The sequence below is a fragment of the Enoplosus armatus genome, chromosome 24, assembly GCF_043641665.1.
Source record: "Enoplosus armatus isolate fEnoArm2 chromosome 24, fEnoArm2.hap1, whole genome shotgun sequence".
NCBI classification, from domain to species: Eukaryota; Metazoa; Chordata; class Actinopteri; order Centrarchiformes; family Enoplosidae; genus Enoplosus; species Enoplosus armatus.
The window spans coordinates 3,502,992-3,529,910 of NC_092203.1; the positions used below are offsets into that span (position 1 = coordinate 3,502,992).

A 26,919-nucleotide genomic window follows, 5' to 3' on the forward strand; every position below is an offset into this window, starting at 1 on the left:
TTACGTTGAGGTGACCACTCCTTTCACCACCGGTTCTCTATTAAGGTACGTGGCCCAGTAGACGAGGTTGAAGGTTCCAAAGAGGACGGGAAACACTATCCGCGACATCTTGTCGATCTTGCTGACGCTGTTGTAGGTCTTCTTGGGGTCCACCATCTTGGTCTCAGAGGCCCGGAGCTGCACCGACGTTGTGTTGGAGATGGTGGAGATGGACACGTCCTTGGTGAGGTTGGGGGTGTAGTTGACTCCCGCCGAGCAAACGTTGTTGGGCTTTTTCGACAGCACCATGGGGTCTCGTTTCTGAAGCGGGACAGATTACACAGAGCGGTGAATTAGTTTTAAGCCCTGTACAGATGCCATTTGCTCTGCTGTTTGGCATGAGATGGCCTGAGGCAATGATTAGTGATTTTAGGGAAGTGAAACATGTGGCAGTTAGATTTTTATTTATGATAATTGCAATTTGCAGGTATAAAGTTTTTTAGCGCAGCTGCTAACAGATGCATGACAGTTTTCCTGAACATCTCTTGTAAAATTAAAGCAAGCAGCTTGTATAATAATCAATGTTGTGAAGGGATAATCAAGATCCTGACAACTCATGATGCAATTTACGCGGTCTAGCATAAAAATAATTTGCCTTTAACTTATTTGTCATTTGGTAATACCACCTTAATGTTGTACATGAGTAGTTCCTTAAAAAAAATGTTTTTTTGTTTTTTTTTTTAGCTTTGGACAGAACCCGGCTCGCTGTTTCCCTCTGCTTCCAGTCTTTATGCTAAGCTAACTCCAGGCTCTAGATACATAGTTAGCGTACAGACATGAGCGTGGTATCTCATCTAACTCTGGACAACAAAATGTCAAACTGCTTAAAGGACCATACTCCTGATTTTTGACTCATCTGCCAAACACAAACCTTTTAAAGACAATAAATTATTAAATTCACATCATCCTTTTCACAGCTTAATAACATAGCTCATGAATGTCAGAGCCTCCTCAAATGCTCCACCAATGGGAAGTTTTCAAAATGATCCCTGCGAACAATCGCATTACCATGCAATGATTACATAACTGACACAAAAAAAAAGATGGTGAGGAAATTATTCACTGTAAATGATGACCTATTTTACGCAGGTTTAACATCTCTGCAAGTTGATTTTCACATGTTATGAAACCAGGCTGTCTGGAAGGTAGAAAATCAATCTGAAAAGTTACTGTATGCTTTGGAAAATTATGTAAAGTATTTGAGATTTCTACTTTATGAGCTCCATGTCAAACCAGTCCTTTAAAGTAGACAGCATGGCACCAAGTCTGGTGTACCTAAATATGTAATTCAGAGGCCACAAGCTGTACCTTAGGGTGCTGTGCTTCCAGAGCCTTCTTGCCATCCCAGGCCCAGCTCCTCTTGGTGAAGTAGTTCACCGTGGCGAACTCGATGAGGGCAGAGAAGACGAAAGCGTAGCAGACGGCGATGAACCAATCCATGGCTGTGGCGTAGGCCACTTTAGGGAGCGAGTTCCTGGCGCTGATGCTGAGGGTGGTCATGGTCAGCACGGTGGTCACCCCTGGGTGCAAACAAAGGCCGTGACAAGTTTAAATTGAGTTTTTACAGGCCAGCTGGAAACGAGTAACAGTCTCCCCTCACTCAACAAAGGTGGGCGCTTTAATAACTCTAACTGCCAGCCACTGCAGTGATGCTGCTCAGTGGGCAACTGTTATTATTCTCCCTTGTGTGAATGTGCATGACAGGAATATTACCTAGATAAATAATAAAGAAAGAGAGTAGATAAGCAGCCTCACTCACCAAAAACTGTCCTTGCAGGAACTGATTCTCTGTTTAGCCAAAATGACACCTGGGACAGGATTACCGTCATGAAACAGGGCATATACGTCTGGATGACAAAATATCCAATCTTTCTCTTCAGGTAGAAGTGGGCCATCATCACTGTGTACTGTCCTGCAGGGGAGGAAAGAAATAAAAAGGATATAAAGTTAGATAGGGACAATATACAAGGCAAGGTTAGATGTCTCTTAATGATATAATGCGCTATATGCGATATCTGCTTTAAGCTGAACCACACCAGGGTCTGCACATAATGGAATTATTGATGTGTGATTTGACCTCCTTACAGCACCACAGGTGTTACCACAAAGGGCAACATAATCATGACTGGCTAAATTACTTTTTCTCACCAAAAACTTGCCAGTATCTAAAATTGCCCCAGATGGTGCTCAATCATTGGATAAAGCATATTTAAAAAGTGGCCATAAACTCTCCTCACGCGTCTCCCCCTACGAATGCACCTCTCCTCCTTCCTGCTATTGCAGTAATGAAATAATTAGAGGTGGTGGAAACTGCAGAATGGAGAGCGGCGGAGGTGGTGGAACAGTTGAAAAAATTTACGCAGGGATAAAGAGAACATTTCATATTCAGTTGAACGCAACAGCGAAAATGAACCTGACATAAAATCCATTATTACCGGCGTTAATTATTGCGACAATAGATGATTATGCGGTTAATGTCTGGGATTGCACAATGGGGCGATGACAGTTGGAGGTAAATCCAGACACAGAGGAAGTGTAGCGAGAGAGAGAGAGATGGAAAGAGAGGGGACACAATATTCAGTTAAACAACTGAAGATTGCATTTGAGGCTTTAAAAAATCCTCTCGCCGGCAGCAGTTTGCTGCGACTGCAGGCGCTGGTAAACTATGAAAAACCCAATGACTATATTCCACACACTAGAGCACACGTACACAAGCAAGCTCTCTCTCTCTCTCTCTCTCTCTCTCTTTCTCTCTCCCTCACACACACACACACACACACACACACACACACACACACAGTAATACACGAGGCTTTCTCCGGGCAAAATCGGATTTTTGAACCTCCCTAATCCCTGGTTACAATCTGCATCCTGCCATCAGTGAGAGAAAGAGAGGGAGTTTGTGTGTGTGTGTGTGTGTGTGTGTGTGTGGAAGGGGGGGGGGTGAGGCTTCCTGTCCTGGGATCCTCACAGTCCTCTAAGCCCCGCCCACTCCGCCCTGCCAATCCAGGCACCGACACGCACACATACACACACTGAAACACACATGAAGCATGATTTCTAACTGCTGACAGAAACTACACACACACACACCTCAGCACACACTCTGAGCCACGGAGAGGGACACTCACTGCTGCTAATCACTGGTGGGATGGAGGGGGGCTAACCGAGTGGACATTTTCTATCTTTTATGTTGTTTTTCTTTTGTTGTTTGACTGCTTTTTGTGGAATAATGATCAAACATTCTTGATGGGACTGGCTGGATGTGCGAAGGGAACAAGAAGCAATTGAGAAAATGCACTGTGGGCATCCCATCATCCACTGACAGCAGCCTGAAAGTGAGGTAAATTTGTTTATTTTGCAGGCGCTCCGTGCTGAGGACAAACAAGCCTCTACATACCACACTTATCAACATCCCGGCCTTGGCCATGCCTCGATCAGGAGATCCCCAACACCATTAGTTCTTACTGCGACCCCATCACCTGGGCCCTCTGACGCCCTCATGACTCCAGGCCGTCTGGCTCACAACTACCCCGTCAACTTCTACTACTGTCGGACGCATCCGGACACATCCAGGCGCTGCCGACCTGGGACACCCCAGGGTCACCTTTGCCATTGATGCATGGATCCCGACAGGACTGGGGGCAGAGGAATGAGGAGGAACATGTTCCTCTGGTGGATCTTACTACTTTCCTCCCAAGGATTTGTATTTCGCAACGTCCAAGGGGAACTTCCTTTCATTGCGGGGAATAATGCTGCCATGCTCGTCAACTGGTGAGTAGGAAAAGACAGATTTTGCCTTTAACTGTCTCGCACATTTGCCTGAAGTCCAAACTGTTGATTATGTTGTGGAAATTAGTTAAAACCTTCCAAGTCATACTATTCTTTACAAGCCCTACATGTCCCTACAAACTATAGATAGAACTGTTGCTATAGTTCGTCTTATCTACTTTTAGAGTCGGGGAGTTATTTTAGGAAAGATATTGCTGTCTGAGACCGAAGAAGTCATGAAGATAAAGTCTTTAAAGGGAAGCTTCATGTCCTCAAATGGGAGTGTTGTCTAAGATTAGATGTGCTAATTAAAGGCTTACAACATCATGTCCATCCAATACTTTGAGCCATGGACCTCCTTACGTGAGATTTTGAGATCTATGTTTTGTATCAACCAACATCAAATGCTGAAGATAATTTTGATGGCTAACGTCTCCTAGAAATGTAAGAATTTGATCATTTTAAAACCCATGGTTAAGAGTTAAGATTAAAGTATGAAAAACAGTTAAAAATCATGGCAAACTGTGTTGACGCAATCCTCTGAAAACCTCATAGCTAAAGGCGACATCCAGTAGTTTAAGCAACAACAAATTTGATCCACGGAAGGAGGCAAGGATGTCCATTGTCACCATTCAGATTTCCCATATATATGCATGCATACCTCAGGCTTTTTGGATTGGCTTTCAAAATGGAGAAGTCTCAATTTAGTTTATATTAAGGCCATGCGGCCAGAGCCGGGAGACGAACTGTTACTGCTGAGAGTGACGACTCAAGAAGGGCCAGACAATCATTAATTGACTGCTGTTTTGAATTTCAAGGTTTACAAGTGCTTTACTGCTTTGTCTAGACCCAATAAAACCGCAGGTGGCTGTCAGACTTCTTTTAATCAAGCAGGGAAACGATGGTTAACTGTAGGTGACAGCTTGCCTCTGTATTGCCTTTTTTCAGAGCAAAGACAAATTTGCTGGTTTTCACAGCAAAATGTACCTCTTTTTCGGCCCTTAATATACAACTTTGATCTTTTTTGATGAAGCGCTGCCATGTTGGACCAAGGCAGTCCAGCCATGGTTGACTTCTAGGGAGCACTTCTTCCTATTGTCAGACCTTCTTTAAACTTGAATGACAGAGCTCTGCACAGGCTCTTCAGACTTTGAGACTAAAATATCAAACATAGGCGTGTTGCAGCGCCATGCAATACAAAGAACTGTGAGAAGTTGTTGCTTAAGTTGTAAAAAATGGCTTCGGGTTGTGATTTACAAGTAGGCATGAAATGGCAAAAGCGGAATCTGTTTTCACATTCTTGATTACACCTCCAACAACTGCTGTCAGCTGCATCCAAGGTGGCGATATTCCATTTAAAGCATGTTAATATTTAACAATGTGAGATCAAAAACGCATATCACTTTTCTGGGACATATGAAAGTGTCATATTTGGTCTGTGAAAGTTATTAACAAGAGAGTCAAACACATACAGAAAGTAAATTAACTTACTGGACTGAATGTGACCCCTGAGCTCAAACTCATCAGCAATCTCCACCACTGATTTGGACGGTTTCCAGCCAGAAGCTTTGAGCTGCATGAATGATGATTTACTGCCTTTAGTCCTTCAGCTAAATGAAATTCACAGATAATGTTTAGCATTTTCTTGTAATAGTCAGAACAGATGGCGGTTTGATGATTTAGGGGCAAACGAGGTAATGTCAAGTGAACTGTCAGACGTAGAGACACATAAAATTACCTTGACTACTGATTAAGTGTTGAAAATAATCAAATTAAATGATGTTTCTATGCAGAAATATGTACAGAAAATACATAAAATGTTGTTTATGCCTGGTCTTTGCCTTATCACCCATATGAGAAGGAAGGGGTAGTTGGCGTCATTAAACAAAGTCACAGGAGGCCAGAACTGGTAGAATGATGCATAAAACGTGGCATAATTTGACAGCTTAATTTGACAACAAATTGACGATATTAGCTAGCTAGCAAACATAAAATATTAACAAAACTGCCTTTGCAAGTGCTTGCAAGGAAGCGGTTTGTCAGGCCTTAAGGATGCATATAAGTAGTAACACTGAACACTTTTATTCACAGTTGCTAGAGACTGAGTTAAGTAAAAATTAAGTAAAAAAAATAATTGTCTACATTTGCCAGCCAGACAACCACCGATCAACCATCCAGCCAGGCGGCAATGCAGTCCCTCAACCAACACACCCTTTAACCTTTTGCTTAAATCACTGAGCCAGCAAAAGCAAAAGGTTTCAGTTGTGGCTCGCAAATAAAAAAAAATCAGGGGAAATCCACACTTTTAATAATGATTCTACTAGAAACTGGAGGGAAGTGTATTACAGTTCCATTTTACATAAGAGTATTAAGCAGATGCCTTTCAACGCCCCCGCCCCCACCCAACCCCCCCACGTGTCAGAGCGAGCCTGTCCAATCCCAACATACAAACAGACACACACATTCTTCTTTTTCTATCATTGTGAGGACGTTACTTTAATTTGAAGTCAAACTATTTCCATTATGCTGAACGTCAAAATTAAACTAAATTGAATAAGCTGTAAAATCAACCTTATTAAATGTTTTATCTTAACACTAGCCCCAAACCTAAGCCATAGTTTAGATGTAACCTAGAATTAACCAGGCCAGTGTGCGGACCATCAAAATGTCCTCACTTTGTAGTTTTTTTTTACCATTATTGTGAGGACATTTGGTACTCAGGAAGATAAATGTACAAGAGCACATACCCACAAACACACAGATACACTCAGGGACAGCCAACCAACCAATCCCGCGCTGATCTGTGATGTCATCTTCTTATGCAAAAGCTGATGGGTGGTTGGATGGGGGGGATTAACCCTAGGTCTCAGGTCTCTCTCTAGCTCTATGTGTGTGTGTGTGTTTGTGTGGGTGTGTGTGCGCGCGCATGGGCTCATGCTGGGATAAGTGTTGTTTGACAGGGCTGCCCGGGCCTGTAGACAGCTGGTTGTGTGAGGGATAGGCTACTCTCCTCCACTAGCCTCCACTCATTGACTCTGATCTCCTGATAATGTTTCCCACATTTACTCTCGGCCTCGCATGTCCATCTCTCCTCGCAGCGTTTATCTTTTCTAATCTAGAATTAGTTACATCACGTTATTTGGTATTACACTTATCATGCAGCACGTACAGTAGGAATGTTCTCGTGAAAAAGGTGCACAAGAAAAGCGAAGAATAAGGGTGAATGTACAAGTGGATAAGCGAGGATAAAATTGTTGCATTACGGAGGTAGTCGAAGATCCTTTTTGCAGGTTCTGGATCTGTCTGCTTGAGGTTTCTTCATTTAACAACAAACTGGGCCGTTGTGCAGTAGCTGAGTCAGCCTTTTTTAAATGAACAGGAATCTGTTGTGACTCCATCTTTTCCCTGTAAACCTGTTTCTTGCTGAAAATGTTGTGGGGGGATGAAAGTTATCCCATGATTGCTTTAGGATGATCTTTTAACATTTTACATTACATTATGTATTAAGGTTGAAGGCATTATTCTATATCGGTCTTGATTTCAGCAACATAGCCTCTCTGAAACTGGATGAAATGTTGTCTAATAATGATGTGAACTTAGAAGATAAATACATAAATACAGAATACTTTTAAAAAAAGTTAAAAAAAGTATCATATTCATCTTTAACTATATTGACACAAGTCAAAATAGGTACATATTATACATGTTTTTCTAAATAAAATAGCATATAACAATGGATGTTATGCATAACACTATTAGCTATCTGACGGCTAATGCTGGCCTGCTCCCTTCATCAAATGAAACCATATGGACTGAATGTCCATGTGCACTCCCCTATATTTGCCATCACAGTGTGTATTTTTTAGCCTTTTACATAGGTAGAGTTTGGTACAACCCTTACCCTATTCTACTGTACTGTGTATGCTACAGTTGGTGTTATACAGCTGTCTGTTGGAGCTCTAACTCTTTCACAGGCACATGTTACTTATTCTTTCCTTTTCTTGCATCACTTGTGTTTGTATTCATCAAAAGATTTCCATCCTTTGGGGAAAAGTTGTACAACTCTTGATACTTACTGCTACAACTTATTTTACTAATCCTCCTACACAGTACTACTTAACCACTACTATTCAAATGCCATTATTACAGTAGCATTTAGCTTTATTAGCTCTATATGTGTATTCCTGTTTTCATTTTTGTACAGTCGAGTATTTTCTGTATCTACAGACACACACACACCTCTGCTTGTGTGTATGTCCTCTTTGCCGGCAGTTTGGCCAATCAGATGGTACTGGTTGAGTCTGGATCCGTCCTCTGCCACCACCACGGACTTAGCAGCTCCCTGAGTCCAAGTGTAGACCACCTCTGACACCGGATAGGCATCTGAGAGAGAGAAAAAAGAAAGATGCCTTGAAATTAGCTTGTGAATTTAGTGTTAAATGTCCCAACATCCAAAAGTTAAAGGTTCCAAAAGCTGCTAGTAACATATTACACTTAGTTTCAACCCTGTCATCGCTCATATTATGTGCCCATGTGCTTGTGTGTGTATTTAAGCGAGTGCTGGTGCAGAGTCTGTCTAGCACTTTTTGATTAGACTGCAGGCTTAAGGCCAAAAACAGAATTTTGCTTGCATGCCTGTATATGTGTGTGTGTGTGTGTGTGGGTGGATATTTGAGTGTATTTTTGTTTAAACCACACTTCTGGGTCAGAGGTGATCTCCCCTGTCAGCAGGAACCAGACCGAGTCAGATTAACCATAATGTGTTGCATCACACTTGTGATGAAAAACAGAGCACAAACTCTGAAGCCTCCCCTGCTATTTCATTTATTCATTTTCAATCCTGCACAAACACTGTACATAGATCCATCATCTGGCCCCCCAGTGAGGGCTGAAATACAGAACTCAAATAGAAGGATTCATCTGTCTGAATTTTTTACATCTGAGCGGCGTGTTTGTCGTCTTTATCTGTCACAGTTCAACTTGATGTTCAATCTCAGTGCACTACTAGAAAAGAAAAGATCATTTATTTATTGATTGTGATAAATGTCACCTGTTTTCAAATCAGCGTTATATCAAGGTTTTGATGTATTTTCAAAAAAGAATTGGCACACAAAAAGCAAACCTTCAAGGGTGAGAGCAGGGAGGAAGCAGGCACTAAAAAGCTATTCGTGATCATGTCAACTTACATAAGATCTGGAAAAATATTGATGAAGACCATAAAAACATGGTAGGATTTGAAAAACAGACAGGCTGAGGGGGAAATTGGTAAAATGAATAATCTGCTGAGGGAAAATAATGCGAGAGGAGGGCTGCCTCAGCCCACTTACAGCAGAGGCTCAATTTCATTTCATGTTTATTTATTTCTATTTTATTTTATTTAAATTCAATTCTGGGAATAGAAAGTAGCAACGATTTCCTCTGCCATGGCGGCCACTGCTTTTAGGAGTCTAAGAAAAGAAACACCTTGAAAAGCGTGGTCTACTGTCAGACATGCGGTCCAAAGTCTGAAAGAGTCAAGTTGAAAAAGAGGACGTGCGCAGGGACTTTTGTGCAGCCAAATGTATTTTTGTCACCTGGAAATTTCTGGAGGTTTCAAGTAGACAGTTATCACCATTGAATATCTATGAATAGCACACAGAAGCAGCCAACACTGCAGTAAAACATTTAAACTCATACATCTTATTTTGCTGATTGTCACAAACACCAATTAAACCCTTGGCTTGGCCTTGTGTATTGGGGTTGGCATTGTGTATTTCTGTCCAGCAGATAACATCTTGAGCTTGAACTTCTATTCTGGGTGCTCACTTGGCAGCAGGATGCGGGTGTACAATATATGCAGTGTTTAAGTTTGGGCACTGTCAGGCCAAAGGCCAGGACCTTAATTGGAGGGTAGTTAGATTGAAATAAGGGATTATTGGTGAATTTCATTACGCAGAGGAAGAGCTAAAGACTTTGGCAGGCAAGACGGTGCACCTGTGCCAACTTTTCAACAGTTCACGCTTAATGCTTTGCTGCTCGCGTCTTGTGTGTGAGGCGAGGGGGAGCTACAACTCAGCCAAACTCATCACTTACTATACAGTAGCTCTACGGACTCTGAGTAAAGCTGTCTGAAATATCCGAGGAAATAAATGCAGAGGATTTCACAGACCAAAATGTGTTTTTCCTAAACAACACAAGTTACAGACAAATCAATATATATATCAATATAAAGGGTTGGTTCCTAATCAGATTTTGTCAGGATGCAATCAGAGCTGGACTATCTAATGTGAAGGATATCACAAGATGAAACGTGAACCGCAGCCGTTTTGGGACGGTATAATCAGGAATTAATTAAACAGTGTGTTTATTTGCTCTAACAGAAGCTGCAAATGTTAGCATTTCAGGCTAACTGGCCACTACAGCGACATTACTCGAAATAACATTATCTTCCTCAAACAAACTGGTTAGTCCACTTCCTAAAAGCCTTTTGTCTTGTTATGTTAAAAGTGAAACAAGCTGTTTAAAAATATGACCAAGTATGTCGGCTCGCAGGCCAAACAGGGTTATGAATGAAATACATTTTTCCTTATTATACCCATATATATATATATAATACAAGGCCTAACCATTACAAGATTTTTTAAAACAAGTCAGCTGTAAATATTCAAAGGTCAGCCAGAGACAGTGTTTGCAAACAATTCACAAAGCCAACATTAGCTTAATTAGCTACCAAGCTACAGCTGATTAAATCTCCTAGCGACAGATGTCACTTGAGCTGGTAAAATTGACAAAAACCAGCTAGAAATGAGGAGCTTCTTTTGTCTACCTCAAAGATTTTTGAAAAAAATCAAGGATTCATTGTTTGAAAAATTACAAAGCTTTTTTTAGTGGTGAATATGCCACCATTATTATTGTAAACTGTATATGTGGGGTGCGAGACGGGAAAGCTTGACAGGCGTAGCAACAGAAACTAATGGGGTGGGGTTTAGAAAACGGTCAGTTACACAAAAAGTCACTTGTCAGGAAAGAAACACAGGTTTTTGAACCGAGGCTGCCATTTGTGTGGTAGGGAATGTCTTGAGAAAGCCAGCTTTATCTGCAGCTGGGAGACAAATTCAGAGTTTGTGTACATGAAATATCCAGCAAGAAAGCAATATATACAGTTACTTATATACATATAATATAAAAGGTAGGGGTATGGTAATGTGCAAAACCAGCATAACAGAAAGTCATCTGAAGATTCATTCATGTTCAAATGTGGTGACTGGGATGGCAGGAGGAGTCAGACTTCTCTCTGCTGGTCATGAAAGTTTATCTGTGAGTGAGTGATTCAGACATTCATATCTTAGAATATGAACAGCTCCAAGAGGGAGAGCAATCATAAAATGATTCACTACTACATATGTTCAGCCGGATCATTGTGGGTTGAAGGCAAGACAGGCTGAGAGATGACTCATTAGACCATATTGTATTGTTCTAGCACTGCTGAGGTGTCCAGGTTTTATGTACCTCACAGAATCCTCTGCATCTTTGTGCACTGACTCGGGTAACGAGCAGTTTCTAAACACCCGCCTTGCCTTTTTTTTCTCTTTTGTCACAGTTGGGTCAATTATGGTAATCATGTCGTAATTTCAGAGAAAGTAGTTTTCTTTAGCTTTCTTCTGTCTTTATACGTTGGCTTCAAACTGTGGCCTTTTACTGATTGTCATAGTTGTCATGGTTTTCCAGACTGTTCATCACAGTTTTACAGCGTTTGTGTCTGATGCGCCAATAATTCCGACTCTCACTACTGCGGCTCTGCACATTTGTTACCAATCATTTTGTCACCACACGTTGTGGTTCGGTTCAACTCACGAAGATGTATGGTAAAATAGGAACGTGCAGCACTTTTAGCTTCCATTTGGTTTGTTTTGGGATTGCATCTTGAATGAAACGCTACATGTCACTACGCTCACCATTAACTGAGTAGCACAGAGTATTACTCTACTTCTCTTTGAGAGCTGCATGGCTGAAGGCCAGCAGCTAAATTAGGATACAGGTACTGTAGGCCAGAATAAGGGATTAGTTGCCCTTCATCCTAACCAACTTTAGAGCAGGCCCTCATGCTTTATTTGCAAGCTATATCACTACTCTGTCACCAGTGGGTGGAGCGTAAATGTGGCCCAGGACCAGGCTTATAACTCTGCTGGACAGAGCCAAAATGCAATAACTAATAATATTTTTGGTCAAATTTTAGTGAAGAGTGGAATCTGAATTATGGTGTCTTTTTGACTGCCGTTGTACTTACTGCACTCTGTTACAGAAAAACAATCGACTAGGCAGCGAAAGCAAGAGAGCTATCGAGTGAAAGCTAGCTGGTGTGCTAAAGTTAGCAGTTAACCATTTTGTACAGCTGACATCTTGGTAACTCTTTCAGTTTGTTATTCCACAAAACTAAATGTGGTAGTAAAACCGACAGTGGGAAACATCCCAGCTAAACTCTCTGCTAAAGATAACGTTAGCTTAGCAGTAGCAGTAACTGCAATCTCAGCTTCGACTCTAGTTAATTATGAGCTATGGACTGTAAAATAATAAAAAATAACTTTCTTTAAACATTTATATCATATCTGCTGAAAAGGGCATTATAACCTTTTCCTCGACTTCATTGCTTCTATAGTCACTGCTCGCTGCCTTTGTAGGGCAGGACTGAATTATCAAATCATGACATTCTGAAAAAAGGAGGAGGGGATTTTGTGAGATTTGGTGGCTTTTTTTTTTTTTTCGCTTTTTTTACATGGGAGGATTAATTTTGCCCATTTTTCATTACACCGGATGTTGTCTCCTTTCATCCCCCACTGATGACAATAGTAAACAGTCAAAATACTGTTTAGTGTTGTCACAGATTACTGGACTAAAACAATGTTCGTGTAAGGCTCTTCCGCCATTTTGTTTATTTTAAGGAAAGGGATTGTAGTCCTTTTGTATTTTTTGCTGTGCAGGTTTTGCTACATTACCATGTTCAGGAGCAGCACATTTGCTGCAGTGTAATGTGGAGGTTGAGTATGTGCGGCATTAATGCCACCTGAGGACAAAGGCTAAATCAGGTGTTCAGGTCAGACAGGGAGGTCACAGTTAGTGTCAGCGCTGCAACAAGAGACAATGAAAGGAAAGATATTCTCCTTACTCGGACACTTCCCCTTGTAAAAATGCAGTGTTGCCATCAGCACATTATTCCTATTATACACTTACACCTCTCACCTGCAGGGCATTGCACCTGGGGCGATTAGGTTACAGTTTGCCTTGGGAAGGCCCAGCAGCTCCTTACGCTATAATTGGATTGTGGTCAAATGTGCTTCTCTTACATGGCAGGTGTGTGTGGACTGCGTCTCACAGAAATCTGGGGATAAGAGCCTCATCCCTTCAGCCCAAGAGGCTCCCAAGGTGTGGCATTTGGCCAGATCTGTCTTTAAATACCCCTAGGGCCACTCAGGTTTCTATACATGTCCTCACTGGTAGGACACACAGACAGGCCATCCCGTTAAGAAGGCACTGGAGAAAACCCTTCCGATCATTGGCATAATTAAATGTTGGAGAACATGCGGTAAGCTTCTCTCCTCTTCTCTTCTAACAGTGGCCTCTTCCAAAGGTTTTAAATAGGAGTTGCAAGGAAGGACCAAAAATATCTATCAATATAAAACACTCTTCCTCTTTCTCTACATATTAAAAGTATACAAGTTGTAATCATAAGCAATAAAACGCACCATTGCTCACTTCAGTACACTCAGGGGTTTTGCTGCTACAGGCTTACTTGGTCTGGTATGACCAGCAGCTTATGGTGGCTAACGTTAACACGCTGCTCCGTGATGCACATTACTGTGTCACACTTGTGCTATTGGTACAATAGCTTAGCATTTTTAGCTAAATGAGAAACTTAGCATTTAGCATTACACCATAATTGACACAGAAAGTTACATAATCTCGCTTTAAAAGTCAACTTTGACAATCATGAATTTAGCGTAGAAAAAGCAAAGTCAGCTATCTCCAGTAGATAATGACTCTCTGCAGCAGCATTCTACCATTTACCCAACAATGTCTAAAATGATTCCTTATTGTTCTCTAAATCTTGATTAAGCGTTTGCATAACTTTTGACATTGGACTGAATATCACCATTGTATATCATATAATAGCGGCGATTAGTACACAGCCAAGAATAAGACGAAGATAAAAGTATAAAAGACATTCACAGCAGGGATTTTACTCACAGCTGCCAAACTTGAGAGGGCAGGCGTGTGCGTCCATGGGGAAATCCTCCAGCTGCATGGGGCACTCTGCTGATATGGTCAGTCTGAGGCAAAACACACACAATATATCCATTAACACAGTCATGCTTTAGCAGTCATCGTTTTATAATTGACACATTGTGAGATTCAGTAGATGCAGAAGCAACCTGGAAATGCACAATTTATGTTACTTACTATCTCATCTCGAATTTAGTTTCCTTTCTTTTACACTCACTGTTTAACCTTTAAACATTTAAATGGCCGTGCAGATCTCTTACGCAGAGCACTGTGCAATTACAGGAACAGCTACAATTGCTGAATCACTAAAATTGCAGGGCACCAAAAACAATTAGAAGAAAGGTTGCAGCTTTACTGTCTTTGCAGTAATAACTATTAAACATGCTAAAAAAAAAAAAGAGGCAGAAACTAAGAAGAGAGAGATAGGTGATGATTTTAAAAATATTCTGTAAACATACAATATTATTGTTCTTTAAGACTGATTTGAGATACATTTCAATCAGAGCCAACATCACAAGGATGACCAGGAAATTGTGTTTTTTTTTCTCTTATAGAGAAAAAAAATAACAGTTGCAAGTCCAGTATTTCCCTCTCTCAGCAACGCTAGCATTACAGCGGCAATACTGCCACCTAGTGGTCACAGAGTTTCTCAGTTATTTTAAAAGAGGGAAGCTTTTGTCTTTTTCTAAATGACCCTTGGGACAAACTGTTCTGCCAAACAGCCAATCACCCGTCAATATGAATATTACACATAATCATAGCTCTCTCTCCTAATGAACATCATTTCAACCTCCTGCTTCATTTAGATGCGTTCAATCGGCCTATTTGAATCACACACACACGTTTCAAATCTCATTTTCTGCGCAGTGGTATTGTTTCAGCTGCCGCGATGGTACCTCTCTGTGTCCTGAAAGAACTGCAAAATTAAGTAAAACAAGCATACAAATCGAGCATACACACAACGTAATTATTCTTTTTTTGTTTTGTTTTGTTTTAGCTATCTGCCCTAGATTGAATCAAGTCCCTCTGGGTGTTCTTGCTCATTGCATGATAATAAACAGTAATACAGTGATATGATGATGTTGATTCACTGAACTTAATGGGCTGGATGAAGGAAAATGAAGTGGTGTGGAAGCCAGTGCACAAAAACATATGTTTATTACATTAACGGTGTCTCTACTGTCACAAGGGTAGCGAATAAGGTAAATTAATTGTCTTTTTCCTTCACTGAACTATATTATAATCTTAATAACTGTGTCACCGAGATGTGGCAAAGACCCTCTTGGGTCATTTTTTTTTATGGTTCAAAACTTGCAGGAGGTTTCCCAATTATATCATTAAAGTGAATGAAGCATTGCAAGTGGGATAAGAGGCCACCTCCAGTCCCTACAGAGTTGACTGTTTTTGGGGCTCAGCTTGCCTTCCACATCAGTGCAGAATTATCCAATTGCATTATTGTGTCTAAAACAGCTGAAGGATTCTGTATGGAGGAGAGGAAAGAGTGTCTTTGGGATAAATAAATGAGAACATGGCTGTTGGCTATTATACCATGTTCTAATTATTTATGTGGCCTTGCCCCATTAGCAGGGATGCCTGTAAAGATAGTTGCTTTTAACTTTGGGTGTGATTTGTGCCAGAAAATGAGCCCCTTTAAAGTCAGAATCTATGTATCCCATTGCAGTTATAATTTAAATATTAGGGGGTAAAATAGCAGATTCGAATAATTCCCATGATTCTGTTAGTCTATGGACTGAGTGGAAAGCAGTGTATCACAGAAACAGAGCAGCATACGGACCTTCACACCTGTGGGAAATCTAAAGTTTCCAATATGCCTGACCTTGCAGAAAAGTCGAGAACTTGGACAACAAAGACAAAACAGAAAGGGGCTGAGTTTTGGGTCCAGGAGCTTGATGCTGTATTAACCACTGAGCCACCGCGCTGCACCATCTGTCTTTTCACACTAACAAGCGCATTTTTAACAACCTCCCAACTTGTGTCACATATAGTCGGCCTCATGGGAGGTGTGTGTGTGTGTGTGTGTGTGTGTGTGTGTGTGTGTTCTTGTGTTCTTGTTAAAACACAAGAAAATCAAATAAGGAACTGTCACTGTAGTTCACACTCGATCAAATTATCAGCACGGTAGCATGTTCAATTGATTAGATAGAAGGCCGCCAGTCGAAAGGCAGCACTGGGAGCATGAATAAGAAGGGCAACTCAACTGTACCTAATGATAATGGTGTGTAATGCACTCACCAACTGGCTGATAAAGCTGTATGTTGCAACCTATCTGGTATCCGGCTATAATGGGCCGCCATCGAGCCCGTGTGCATTAAGCTTGGCGGAGGGTTGTGAAAAGGGGCACTTTATGAATTATCCATGGAGACAAATGCATAGACATTTGCTCTATAAAACCAACCGCGGCTCCTCGGAGTAATGGTTTTCAAATGAGGCGGCGCCACGGTCACATTCAGTTAGAGGAGAGAAGAGAGAGGGGAGCTTTCATTGACACCCACACATAATGTGGAAATGTGTGAGAGAGAGAGAGGACGTAATGTTCAACAATATGTCTGTCTGCTTACTAGCGTGTGTTGTACATGTTTTAAGAGGAGTATCTGTGTTGAATGAGTGCCATGTCTGAGTGAATCCTATGAGGACGTGCACGTGTGGTGCTCTAACTCCATATACTGGAAGCTAGTTGCTATGAGAGTCAACGTGTATGTACTGTGTAGAGTGTTTCTCAAATAAAACTTTATTGTGCATCAGAGTAAATAATGTATTTAACTACAGTTATTTTAGGAAATTGGGATATCTGTGTTCTCAATAACAACCTTTTGGTCACAAACATAAGTCATGTGTTAATAGCATCGTCGGTATGGATAGATAAAAGGCTGAATGCAAAACGCAGTTTGTCACCAGTGCACATGCATTTGCTTTATACTAATGATAACAAACTGAAACATTGAATAACATATAGTGCATAAAGAGAAACCAAAACAATGCTGCTGCTGTTGAGTTAGCTGTAACCTGCAAGTACCCAGATGGCCTGTGTGTGTCTGTGTGTGTGTGTGTGTGTGTGTGTGTGTGTGTGTGTGTTAGTGTGTGTTTATGCGGGAAATAAAATCAGCGCTGCCTGTGGTTAAGCTCTGCTGGTAATGACAAGCACAGTACTGTAACAATTAGACGATTAAAAGCGACCTACTGCTACTTCATTGCAACTGTGGCAGGGAACCTGATGCCATTTATAGACTGCGGAAACACGGCCCCTCTTACTCATGTATACGTGTCCATTATTGCATTCAGATGCATAGATTTCCATAACATTATACATATGGAAATGAACACACACACACATTCACGCAATCCCTTATGTGTTAAGCCTTGAGGTCAAAGTTCAGCGTCACTATGACTGATTAGTACAGAAACCATGCTTGACACACCGGGCCGTGTGTGTCCCTGTGTTCAATGTGTGCGAGTGACAAAGACGTGACTATAAATACGCACTTCTTTGGATATGTATATATGTCAGGGGTGGTTGCATATGGATAATCTGTCCTCCATCCAGCATTATTCTCCCTGTGGGTGGCACTGATATCAGATAGAGTGCTCTCATCCGTGATACAGTCACTCTTAAGTCCTGCAGCTACAGTGACTCCTGAGGATAAGCACAGCATTATTTTAATTCTCCGGTGCAAAGGTCATGGCGGTTACACGGCCAAACAAAAACAATTTGTCCATCAGAGAGGTACTCTGAGGGTTCATTTTTCTATTTCGTATTATTCTTTCCTCTGTTTTGACATTTCTGTGTCTGCGTACAGTAAACACGGGGTGGTTGAGTTTATACTGATCACCATCTGGTTGCTGGCCTGTTTTGTTTCTTTCCTTTTTTCTAATTTACCGCTACATTACTGCCAAAAACTATAGTTCACAATAAGGCCGCTTTTCATAATGGATGATCTCCCTCTGCAGTTTTTCTTTTTTTCTTCAAAACCCGACATTTAAAGAGACACTTCACTCTGGTGTTCCTACGCCATAATGTCTCAGTGTGAGTTGCAAAGGAAAGCTAAAAGAGTTAGAAGAAATACAATTTAAAGAAATACTTGCAACATTTGTTATTACTTTACTATTACTTTGCTTCTACTGTAATATGGACTTGCCCAGGACAAAGCAAATGCCTCTGATTGGCCACTGGGTGACACTATTCTCCTGCAGCCTGAGTCACACACTGAGGGTTTCCTTCACCCTATTTTCTCTCTGTTGTGTATTATTTTGGCCTCGCTGGCAGTTTTCTCTGTTTTTTAAGTACTTTTAAAAACCTTCTCTTCACTAAGTACACTTAAATGGGACGGGTCTTCAATTCACTTAAGAATTCTTAGACTCAAGACACACAAAGAGAGACACTGCACCTTGAACCTTGTGTCCCTCTCTATGACTAATGACATATTTGAAATTCATAAAATATCTAAATGCAACAAGTGGTGCCAACCTTGGATACCAGGGGTTTATAAGTAGGTTCGTAGAGAAGCAAACTCACTCATAGTTCATTAGTGACACACTGTTACACGTGAATAAGTAGAAAAAGTACCTCATAGTGTAAAGCAAAGTGCCGTCATCCTTCAGCCTCAGCAGCTTGTTGGGCGTGGTCATGTTATGAGCGATAGACTTCTTGCCGTTAAGGAAGAAGGTATCGGGGGTCCAGATGTTGCTGGCCAGCAGGTTGTTTAACGGCAGCATCTCCATGGGCCCTTTGAAGCACAGACGCTCGTCCTTCCAGCTCTGACGGAAGAACACGTCTATGGTGTATTCCTGAGACGGAGGCGAGAGAAAGATTTCGCTTTCAGAGAGTCAAAAGGGCAAGAAATATGAGCAACCGAATAGCAGCGAGACGTAATGTTTGGACCCAGAAGCCGTGTTCATGTGATGTCAGTAAACTGCACGCTGCCCTCATGTTTACCAATCTGTCTGCTCTGTGATCATTTTTATCCCAAAAGATGCTGAAGGGATGCCGACGGCAAAAGATCTTCCTCCGGATGGAGTGTTCACTTTTAAAGAGATGGTTGTCTATTTCACTCTTAAACTTCAGAACATCACTTCCTGTGGTGTGTGTTTACCCAAAACAAGAATTTAGAGTCATATAGGGTCTCAGTCTCCTGTTTTCTTGACTCTGGTGCAGCATAACTTTCTTATTTTGACTCATTTTGATACCTAATTCTTCCCTAATGGAGCTTTAAATGTTGTTTTTTGGGCATTTTCTTGTCACATTTGAGACAGAAAAGCTAATTTAACTTGCTTCTTCTTTACAGTCAATTGTCAGTCAGCACAAAATGGCCAGCTATTGTGCTTACTATAACAGTAGTTCCTCCTTTATGGCTCCATAAATCCACTTCCACTCCAAGATTATACAGACACGGTGATCAAACACTGCTGTGTAGAAATCCATCATAAAGTTGCCCGTGTGTGAAATGCAGACACGCTTCGAGCTCAGAAAAACAAATGAACAAGAAACAAATACAATACTCCATCCCACAGAATGATGACGCTGTTAGCAGACTGACATATGCGCTTTTATGGGCCGCAAAACCATTCAAGTCTCCTGCCACATTTCATTTATCAATCAAGCGCCCCTGTCAATACTTTTTTCAAGTCAATTATAAGAAAGTGGCGAGTTTGATCACGGCTGTGTCAAAGTGTGCCGGGGATATGGCAGGGTGTAATAGGAGATTTAATGAAAGAGGGGATTTAATGCATTTTGCTATCCAGGTGGAACCTTATAGTTCAGGAGAGAATGGATTAATAAAGGGGTGAATCATTTGGAACAAGTTGGAAGGGGCCAGCCACACTGCATTCACTCTTAAAAGTTAAAGTCATCGACATTTATTTCGTCTCATTTACAAGTAACCAAAAAAAAAAAAGAGAGAGAGAGAGAGCCAGTCTTCAAGACACAACTAGGACCTGAGTGTACTTCCAGAAAACAGCAGGAGCAGTGGTGAAAGTGTAAAATACCTGCAGCAGTCTGGATGGGCTTCGAAGAAGTGTGTGTGTGTGTGTGTGTGTGTGTGTCCAGTTTAGCCACTCTCTCTCTCTCTCTCTCTCTCTCTCTGTATCTGTCTGTGGTGTTTGCTGCAGATGAACTCACCATCTCCGTGTCAGACACCGGGCCAAAGCTGGTGACAAAAATATTCGTCTTGATCTCCGTGACATTCTCTGTGGAGAGAGCACAGTTGAGAATGTTTGAGATTGTGAAAAGGCACCGACTTTAATTGCACAATATTGTTTTTTTTTGTCTTAGATATTAGCCATCCTGATATTTTCTGTATATACTTGCTCAGTGCATTTCCTAGGGCTGCAACTAACCATTAGTGTCTTCATCCGTTAATCCACTGATTAAGGCGACACTCAAAGATGTTCAGTTTGCGATGATATGAACAAGACAGCAAAAGGTTACATCGGAGACTCTGGAACCAGAGAATGTGTTTGTCTTTTTTGGATTAATCGATCATCCAAATAGTTGATTCATTTTCTGTCGATCCGCTAATCAACTAATAGTTGCAGCTCTAGTTTCAGAGGCTTTTGCACCTTGACACATAAACCGTTCTGAAGTAAAAGTTGCTTATATAACTTTGGGGGGATGCAAATGGTCAAATTTAATGTTAAACAATAAAATCAGCATGTTCAGCATCAATACTGGCATTTAAAAAAAACCCACATCAGTTGAATAGCAGCTACAGAATAAACCACTGCCCTTTCAGTACTCATATGAATGCACACGTTCCCAGGATTTCTCTCACAATGTATTTCTTGTGAGGATGACGTGAGAAAGGTAGCACATTATTTCTGTCATTCGTATCGGCAAAGCCCACAAAATCTCCTCTATGCGTATAAATTTGGCCCTGGCGAGCTGGGATTGGTTGGGCTGTGGAGAGCAGCTTGTTGAATGCTGAATGAAGGCCTGAATGTTTTTTTTTCTTTTCTGGTATGTATTTGTAGACCCTCTAGTCAAGGGTAGCAACCGTTACCAGGATGTGAGAGCAGGCATTTGCCATGAAACATCAGGCATTCGGCATGGAAAAAAAGCCTTGTTTCCTCCTATTATGGGACAAGTACTGTACCTACATTGGGAAACAAAGTGAAATGAGGGCCCGGCGATATGCGGACCAAATAGAGCTGGTTGGAAATCAGCGGAATAAATGCTGTAAGTACCACGCCATTAGAGGACAAGTGAGTCAGGGATGGCGAAAAACGAAAAAATGAAAAGCTTTCATTTCAGCAGCCCATTTGAAAAGAGAGAAAAAAATCCAGCGTTGAATGGCAATTTGTCGGCTCTCAAGGTTATCTCCTGTTGCCAGGGTGAAGAGCGTGAATAAAACCCAACAGCACACTGAATTCAGGCTGGGCTGGAGATGGCTTGATTGATTTACACTCCCTACCATGGCGGCGTACAAGAGAAGGCCGCATGCATTCATGATCCTCGCTGCAGCATCTGACAACATGCGTGTGCATTCACCTTAGCTGACAGGGGAGCAAAATTTACAGTCCGCTCGCATAATTTCTACCCCTGTATCCCAGCATTTTCCCATGAATCAGTGCGTGAAATCGCAGCGGGAAACAGGGCCTCTCATAGCAAGAGTCCAGGTTAGCGCATGCTGGGAGGCTCCGCTGTGGCATTATGATGTTTGAATGTAAGATTACCATCTTGCTTTCAAACGAGGAGGCTCTGAATGTTGCTAAAATGAGAAGTAGGGCTAAAAACTGGTCCCCCAGCTAACCTCCGAGCCCCGGCCGGAGCCTGTTGTCATAACCGTCAAGAAGCCCGTCCAGGATCCGGGTGAAAACTGTGCTGTTGTCGTTGGCGGCCGCCTCCTTCTGAGCCTCTGAGGAGGACAGGCCGAGACTAGGAGAGGAGAGGAAGGAAACAAGGAAACGAGAGTAAAGGAGAAGCAACATCCCGGCGTTGGTTAAAACTGCAGGGCGACAAACATGACATGGTTATTGTGATTAATTAGCTTGCGGCGTTAAGGACAGGCTTGTTGTGATTAATTATTGAACATAAGCACTGCTTACAACTACCAGTAGAGATAATTAAGGCTTTGACATGTGATCCAAATATAAACAAATGAGTTCCCCTCTGGATATGGCAAGAAGCAAGGCTTTATGTCTTGAGCATGAGCACGTTCTCTCTGTGGCTTAGAAAATGAGGAAAATTACACTCTTCTTCTTTCTTTTCTTTTTTTCTTACAAAGAACACTGTGTTCACACAAAAGAATTACCAGGGAGAGACACAGAAGACAAGGTTACAGGGCTGGATCTCAACATGTGATCTAAAAGCCATTGATCTGCTCAGATGAGAGTGGACTATTCCACTGATTTACTGACAGCATTGCCAAAGATCTTTTTCTGCTTTTCTTGAGTGCAGGACGGGCACTTAAGCAGTGGTGTAGCAGTGAGTGCAGCTCGGATATGCGATCAATCACAGGGAGGAGGCAAAGCTGGCAGGGGAATCCTCGGCAAGATATTATTGAGATATTTTGCTTCTTTAAAAGACAGCTGTTTTCTTTAAGTAGCTTTGTTTAGCGGGTGAATAGCATTTCCACTTTAAAGCTTGACATTTTTCCTGAACAAGACTTTTTCCAGCAACTGCTTCACATGTGTTCAGCTCTTAGTTTACCTATTTTGGCATCCACACAGGAGCAGGAGGGAAAGCACGAGCCCTGCCATGACTGACGCTCTGCTCACTTTGTTGTTTCGAGCTGTGACACACATCCACACACAGAAAGAGACAAAGAAGAAAACAGCACAGTTGCATCACAAGATCACCAAGCCGTTGCACAAACAATGCTGTTTCAGTGTTCATGGAATAAACTAAAAAGGTCTAGCAATCCTACTGTAATAAGGCACAACCAAGTCACACAAAGAAACTCTTCCCGCCGCTGCATACAGAGGCAGACCATTACAGGAATCACTAAATCAAGCTGGCGGGACAATCTCTGCTCAATGAGGCTGCAATCTGCAACTCTTCAACACCCAAAACATCTACCTCGCAATCTTCAGGCTGGGGCATCATGAAGAAAAGACACATAAGCAAGGGGGGCTGTTTTCTGCAGTGTGATCCCCGTTGTGTAAAGCTTCCACTGCGTTTTAATCCAGCGCATTTCAATTCATATGGGCCACTTCCCCCTTCCTCTCCTCCACCATCACCTTCCCCCCCCCCCCACTCTCTCCATCACCAAAAACATCAAACTGAATTCCTATTCCTATTTGCCATGCTGTGTCTAATTATAAAAAAGCCAGATGAGGGGGGGGGGGGCGGGGGGAAGGGGGGGGCTACCTGAATGCAGATCCATCACCACCAAGGTTTATTTTTTGGCTTTTTTTCCCCCCAAACAGCGACTGGAGGCTGGGGGTCTCCGTCGGCGGTGCTGAAACTGGACGATCACGGGTTCAATCACCTCGTCCCCGCGCCTGTCGGTTGTCTCCCCTCCTTCTTCTCCTCAGCTTCTCCACCATGGGCTGTTTCTGCTCTCTCTCTCTCTCTCTCTCTCTCTCTCAGTCAGCGGTTCCCCATCAGGCGGTGTTGTAGTAGTCTGTCTGGTCTCCTCCTCCTCCTCCCCTCTTTAGTGCCTGCTGCACCGCGTCTCTTGCATCGCCTCCAGAGGTGTTGCAGCAGCGGCAGCGGCGGCAGCATCACACGGGCTGCCTCCTCGGTCTCGTCCGCCAGCCTCGGAGGAGACTGGGTTCACTCCGCATTTCCCCCCCCCCGTCGGTTTCGCTTTACACCGCCTACTGCCGGTGCGAGAGAATGAAGTGCTGCAACAGAGGCTAATAATTTCATAATAGGTGCTCCCCATTGGTGGGCTGGGAGGAGGAGGCGCGCTGGCAGTGCAACTGGGGGGGGGGGGGGGGAGTCAGATGTTGACAAAATCAGGTGCGGGTTTTAAACCTTGTCGCAGCAAACATGAGGCTTTATGTATGCACATATCAGTGCTTCCCAACCTTTTTTGTCACCCCCGTCAAGCCCCCCCCCCCCCTCCTTCATAGACACCACCTGCCACATGTGACAGATGTGTTGATTCCTACTAAGTTTGAACTGTTTAGGTCGGTTTGCATTTGTACCACGACCCCTTCGAGTGGCAGAAGCTGGACATTTCAACCATTTGTCCAAAACTTTTAACTCATATTTCAACCATTTCAACGCGACGTACATCTAACTTTTTCCACCCATGTAGCCTAGTCTCTTATTTCTATTTCCTCTGAGTGGCTGAGCTCCTCTACAGTGCTTTTTTCCCAGACCCCCCCCCCCGTGATACAAGTCCACCCCTGGCTGGGAATCACTGGCATGTGCACCAATAAAATATGAGACTTGATATATCAGCACAGAGAGATCTGATACAAACAAAGTGCTCACGTTTTAAGAATTCGTGTTCTCCTGCCGTGTGTGTGTGTGTGTGTGTGTGTGTGTGTGTGTGTGGAGGGGGTTGAGAGACCTCGAACAGTAAGTGAGTGAAACATCACAAAACAACTGGCCCCCCTCAAGTCCTCCTCAGTAGAGTCTCAAACCCAAGTTGTTATCATCCTGACGGTTGCCATGAGAGGGTAGCCGAGGACCATGTTTCGTAGACGGTAATTAGTGTCTGATTTTGAACCTCCGTCCACTCCTTTTATAACCCGTCTGGAGATGCAGTCTGCAGCCAGGACATGTGAGAGCCCCCCCCCCCCCCTCAGGAGCCTGGTCTCAGCACCACGCCTGGTGCGGACAGCTCCTGCAGGGTGATGGCCGGTTGGACACGTGTGTGAGTGAAGGGAAGAGAAAAAAAAACAACATACGGAGGTGTGTGTGTGTGTGTGTGTGTGTGCTGATGAGAAGGTGGGGGTGAGGGGCTCTCCCTGGGGAAATCGACTGCCTTCCAATATCTGCCCTGCAGGCATCCCACTGTTTTAGATTCCTGCTTTACTGCGGGCTACAAACCCGGGCCGTCGACACAGAAGCTATACAGACCACACAGATCAATTCACTCGCACAACAAACCCGGGGGGGGGGGTCAAACCAACAAGTCCGCCTCTGAGGGGTTTATAAATAATCTGAAGCGTCAATGCAAACTCGTGAAAACTCGAAGCCTAAAAGGGGCATCTGGAAGGAAAAGCCCGATAACCTGTTTCTTTATGTTAATGGCTGTGACAGAATGATCGCCCGCCTTTTAAATGTTTTCATTGGCTAAAAGCTGTTTTATCATTAATGATGTCATCACCCTTTTCTTTCAGGAATGCTGTTGACGGAAACAAGAAGTTGTTCGCCATCTATGACACGAGGTAGGAAATGTCACAACACACACACACACACACACACACACACACACACACACACAGAGTTTCATTAAAGAGCTTCTCCAACTGTGTGTGTGTGTGTGTGTGTGTCGCGAGCGCGCGCGCGCACACGGTCCCAATTATCCGCCGAATTCCTTCAATATTTTTCTCCACCTAAATAATTGATGGTGGAGCCCTGCATTTTAGATGAGGAAAAATAGGTCATTATAGGCGATTAGGCTAATCAATCACAACAATCGAAGAGGTTGATAAAATGCAGCCTGTCCCTCCTCGATACCGTTAAGGTCCCGCCATTTTTACAGGAGACACGGGGGAAGGGGATTGGCGCAGATGGTGTGAGGAGCACTGTAAAAAATGTCAATTTTAATGAGGGAATTGGTGTAATATTGAGTCTCAAAATGAGGAAAAAAATATATTCTGATTCATTTCTAATAATGATAATAAGGCAAAGTGAAGAAGGTCAAATGACCTAACTATTAAGTTATTCTAAATTTATGGGAATGAAATTATTATTATATTATATATCAAAGGGGCACTTTAGTGGTTTACTCATACCGTTGTAGTGGGGAGTACCAGTGAGCCTGTGAAAACAGTTGTATAACATTTTCTTTTTAAAGTCTGTGAAAGTAACCCTGATGATGTCATCAATCAGAGGTAACCCTGGTGATGTCACCAGAGTTATCTTTAAGCTTGAGACTAAACGAGACTAAACCGTGTCACAACATTAGGAAAGGATCATGGTTTGGCTTCACTCGGGACACAAACAGCAGCCTCCTGGGTCCTGTGTTTGACCCATCCATTTACCCCAGCCTGCCTACACACACGCTGTTGCCCTTTGTACTACGTCACCTGACTTCCTGTTGCCTCTCCGTCAGAAACAAACTTCTCCCATGTCCAAAAAGATGCTACCGAGTTGCATCATAGCTATTGTAGGATCCAGTGTTTTTGGAGCTCGACAGGACTAAAAGTCAGGCCACATCGGCCTCTGCTGCTTTGATGAAAGTCTGTTGTGAGCCCCACAACTTAATGAAAAGTGCATTGCTAAATCACTGGAGTGACCCTTTAAACCTTTAAACACCCACATCCAGACTTATTAGCAGTTTAATTTAGAAAAAAAGAGATAATTTAGGAGCAGTTCAAGGATTAGAAAGAAGTTAATTTGCGTGAGACAGAAGGGAAACTGAGCCTGACACTTTCCCCCACATATCTAAAAAAAAAAAAAAAAGAGAGAGAGAGAGAGAGAGAGAAAATGAAAACCCTGAATATACACAGACCACACTGCAGCTACTGGTGGGTATTTTTTACAGTGTGCAAGTGTTGGGCTTCGCTCTCATTTGAACAAGCCGAGTGCCTCCACCACCACCACCACCACCGCCGCCACCAGCAGCAGCAGCAGCAGCAGCAGCATCCCTGTGCACCCTCCTCATCAATATGCGCTTCAGCTCCTGAATGTAAGCGCACAGTCAGAGACGGCAAAGAAAAGCGGAGCCAGTGTTCACGCTGGGGAGGCGATGTCAGCCCACATTTCATATCTGA

At 42.7% G+C, this 26,919-nt stretch overlaps 2 protein-coding genes across 3 annotated transcripts in view; one reads left to right on the forward strand and one right to left on the reverse strand.

Annotated features, from left to right (window-relative positions):
- LOC139306633 (gamma-aminobutyric acid receptor subunit alpha-5-like) lies at window positions 1–23,405 on the reverse strand. The gene is made up of 10 exons (XM_070930536.1): window positions 23,390–23,405; window positions 22,730–22,811; window positions 21,831–21,955; window positions 20,201–20,268; window positions 18,650–18,870; window positions 14,032–14,114; window positions 8,050–8,193; window positions 1,799–1,951; window positions 1,348–1,559; window positions 1–300 (listed from the first exon to the last, which is right to left on the reverse strand). Exons 1-10 carry the CDS (start codon window positions 23,403–23,405, stop codon window positions 1–3), a joined length of 1,404 nt encoding a protein of 467 aa, XP_070786637.1.
- Window positions 3,662–26,919, forward strand: part of LOC139306631 (gamma-aminobutyric acid receptor subunit beta-3-like) — a 54,571-nt gene continuing 31,313 nt past the window's right edge. Inside the window, exons 1-2 of one of the 2 annotated variants that reach the window (XM_070930532.1) lie at window positions 3,662–3,813; window positions 25,321–25,368. In XM_070930532.1, the coding sequence (XP_070786633.1) occupies window positions 3,662–3,813; window positions 25,321–25,368 (200 nt within the window). The remainder of the gene's footprint in view (window positions 3,814–25,320; window positions 25,369–26,919) is intronic. The other variant, XM_070930533.1, reaches the window with a different exon arrangement.

Bases quoted from the DNA above. Each gene is read 5' to 3' on its own strand.
- LOC139306633 (XM_070930536.1), bottom strand. The intron at 21,956-22,729 runs GTAAACTAAGAG...CTCCTCTCCTAG, and splicing joins CTGTGTGGATGCCAAAATAG to TCTCGGCCTGTCCTCCTCAG. The intron at 301-1,347 runs GTACAGCTTGTG...GTCCCGCTTCAG, and splicing joins TGGAAGCACAGCACCCTAAG to AAACGAGACCCCATGGTGCT.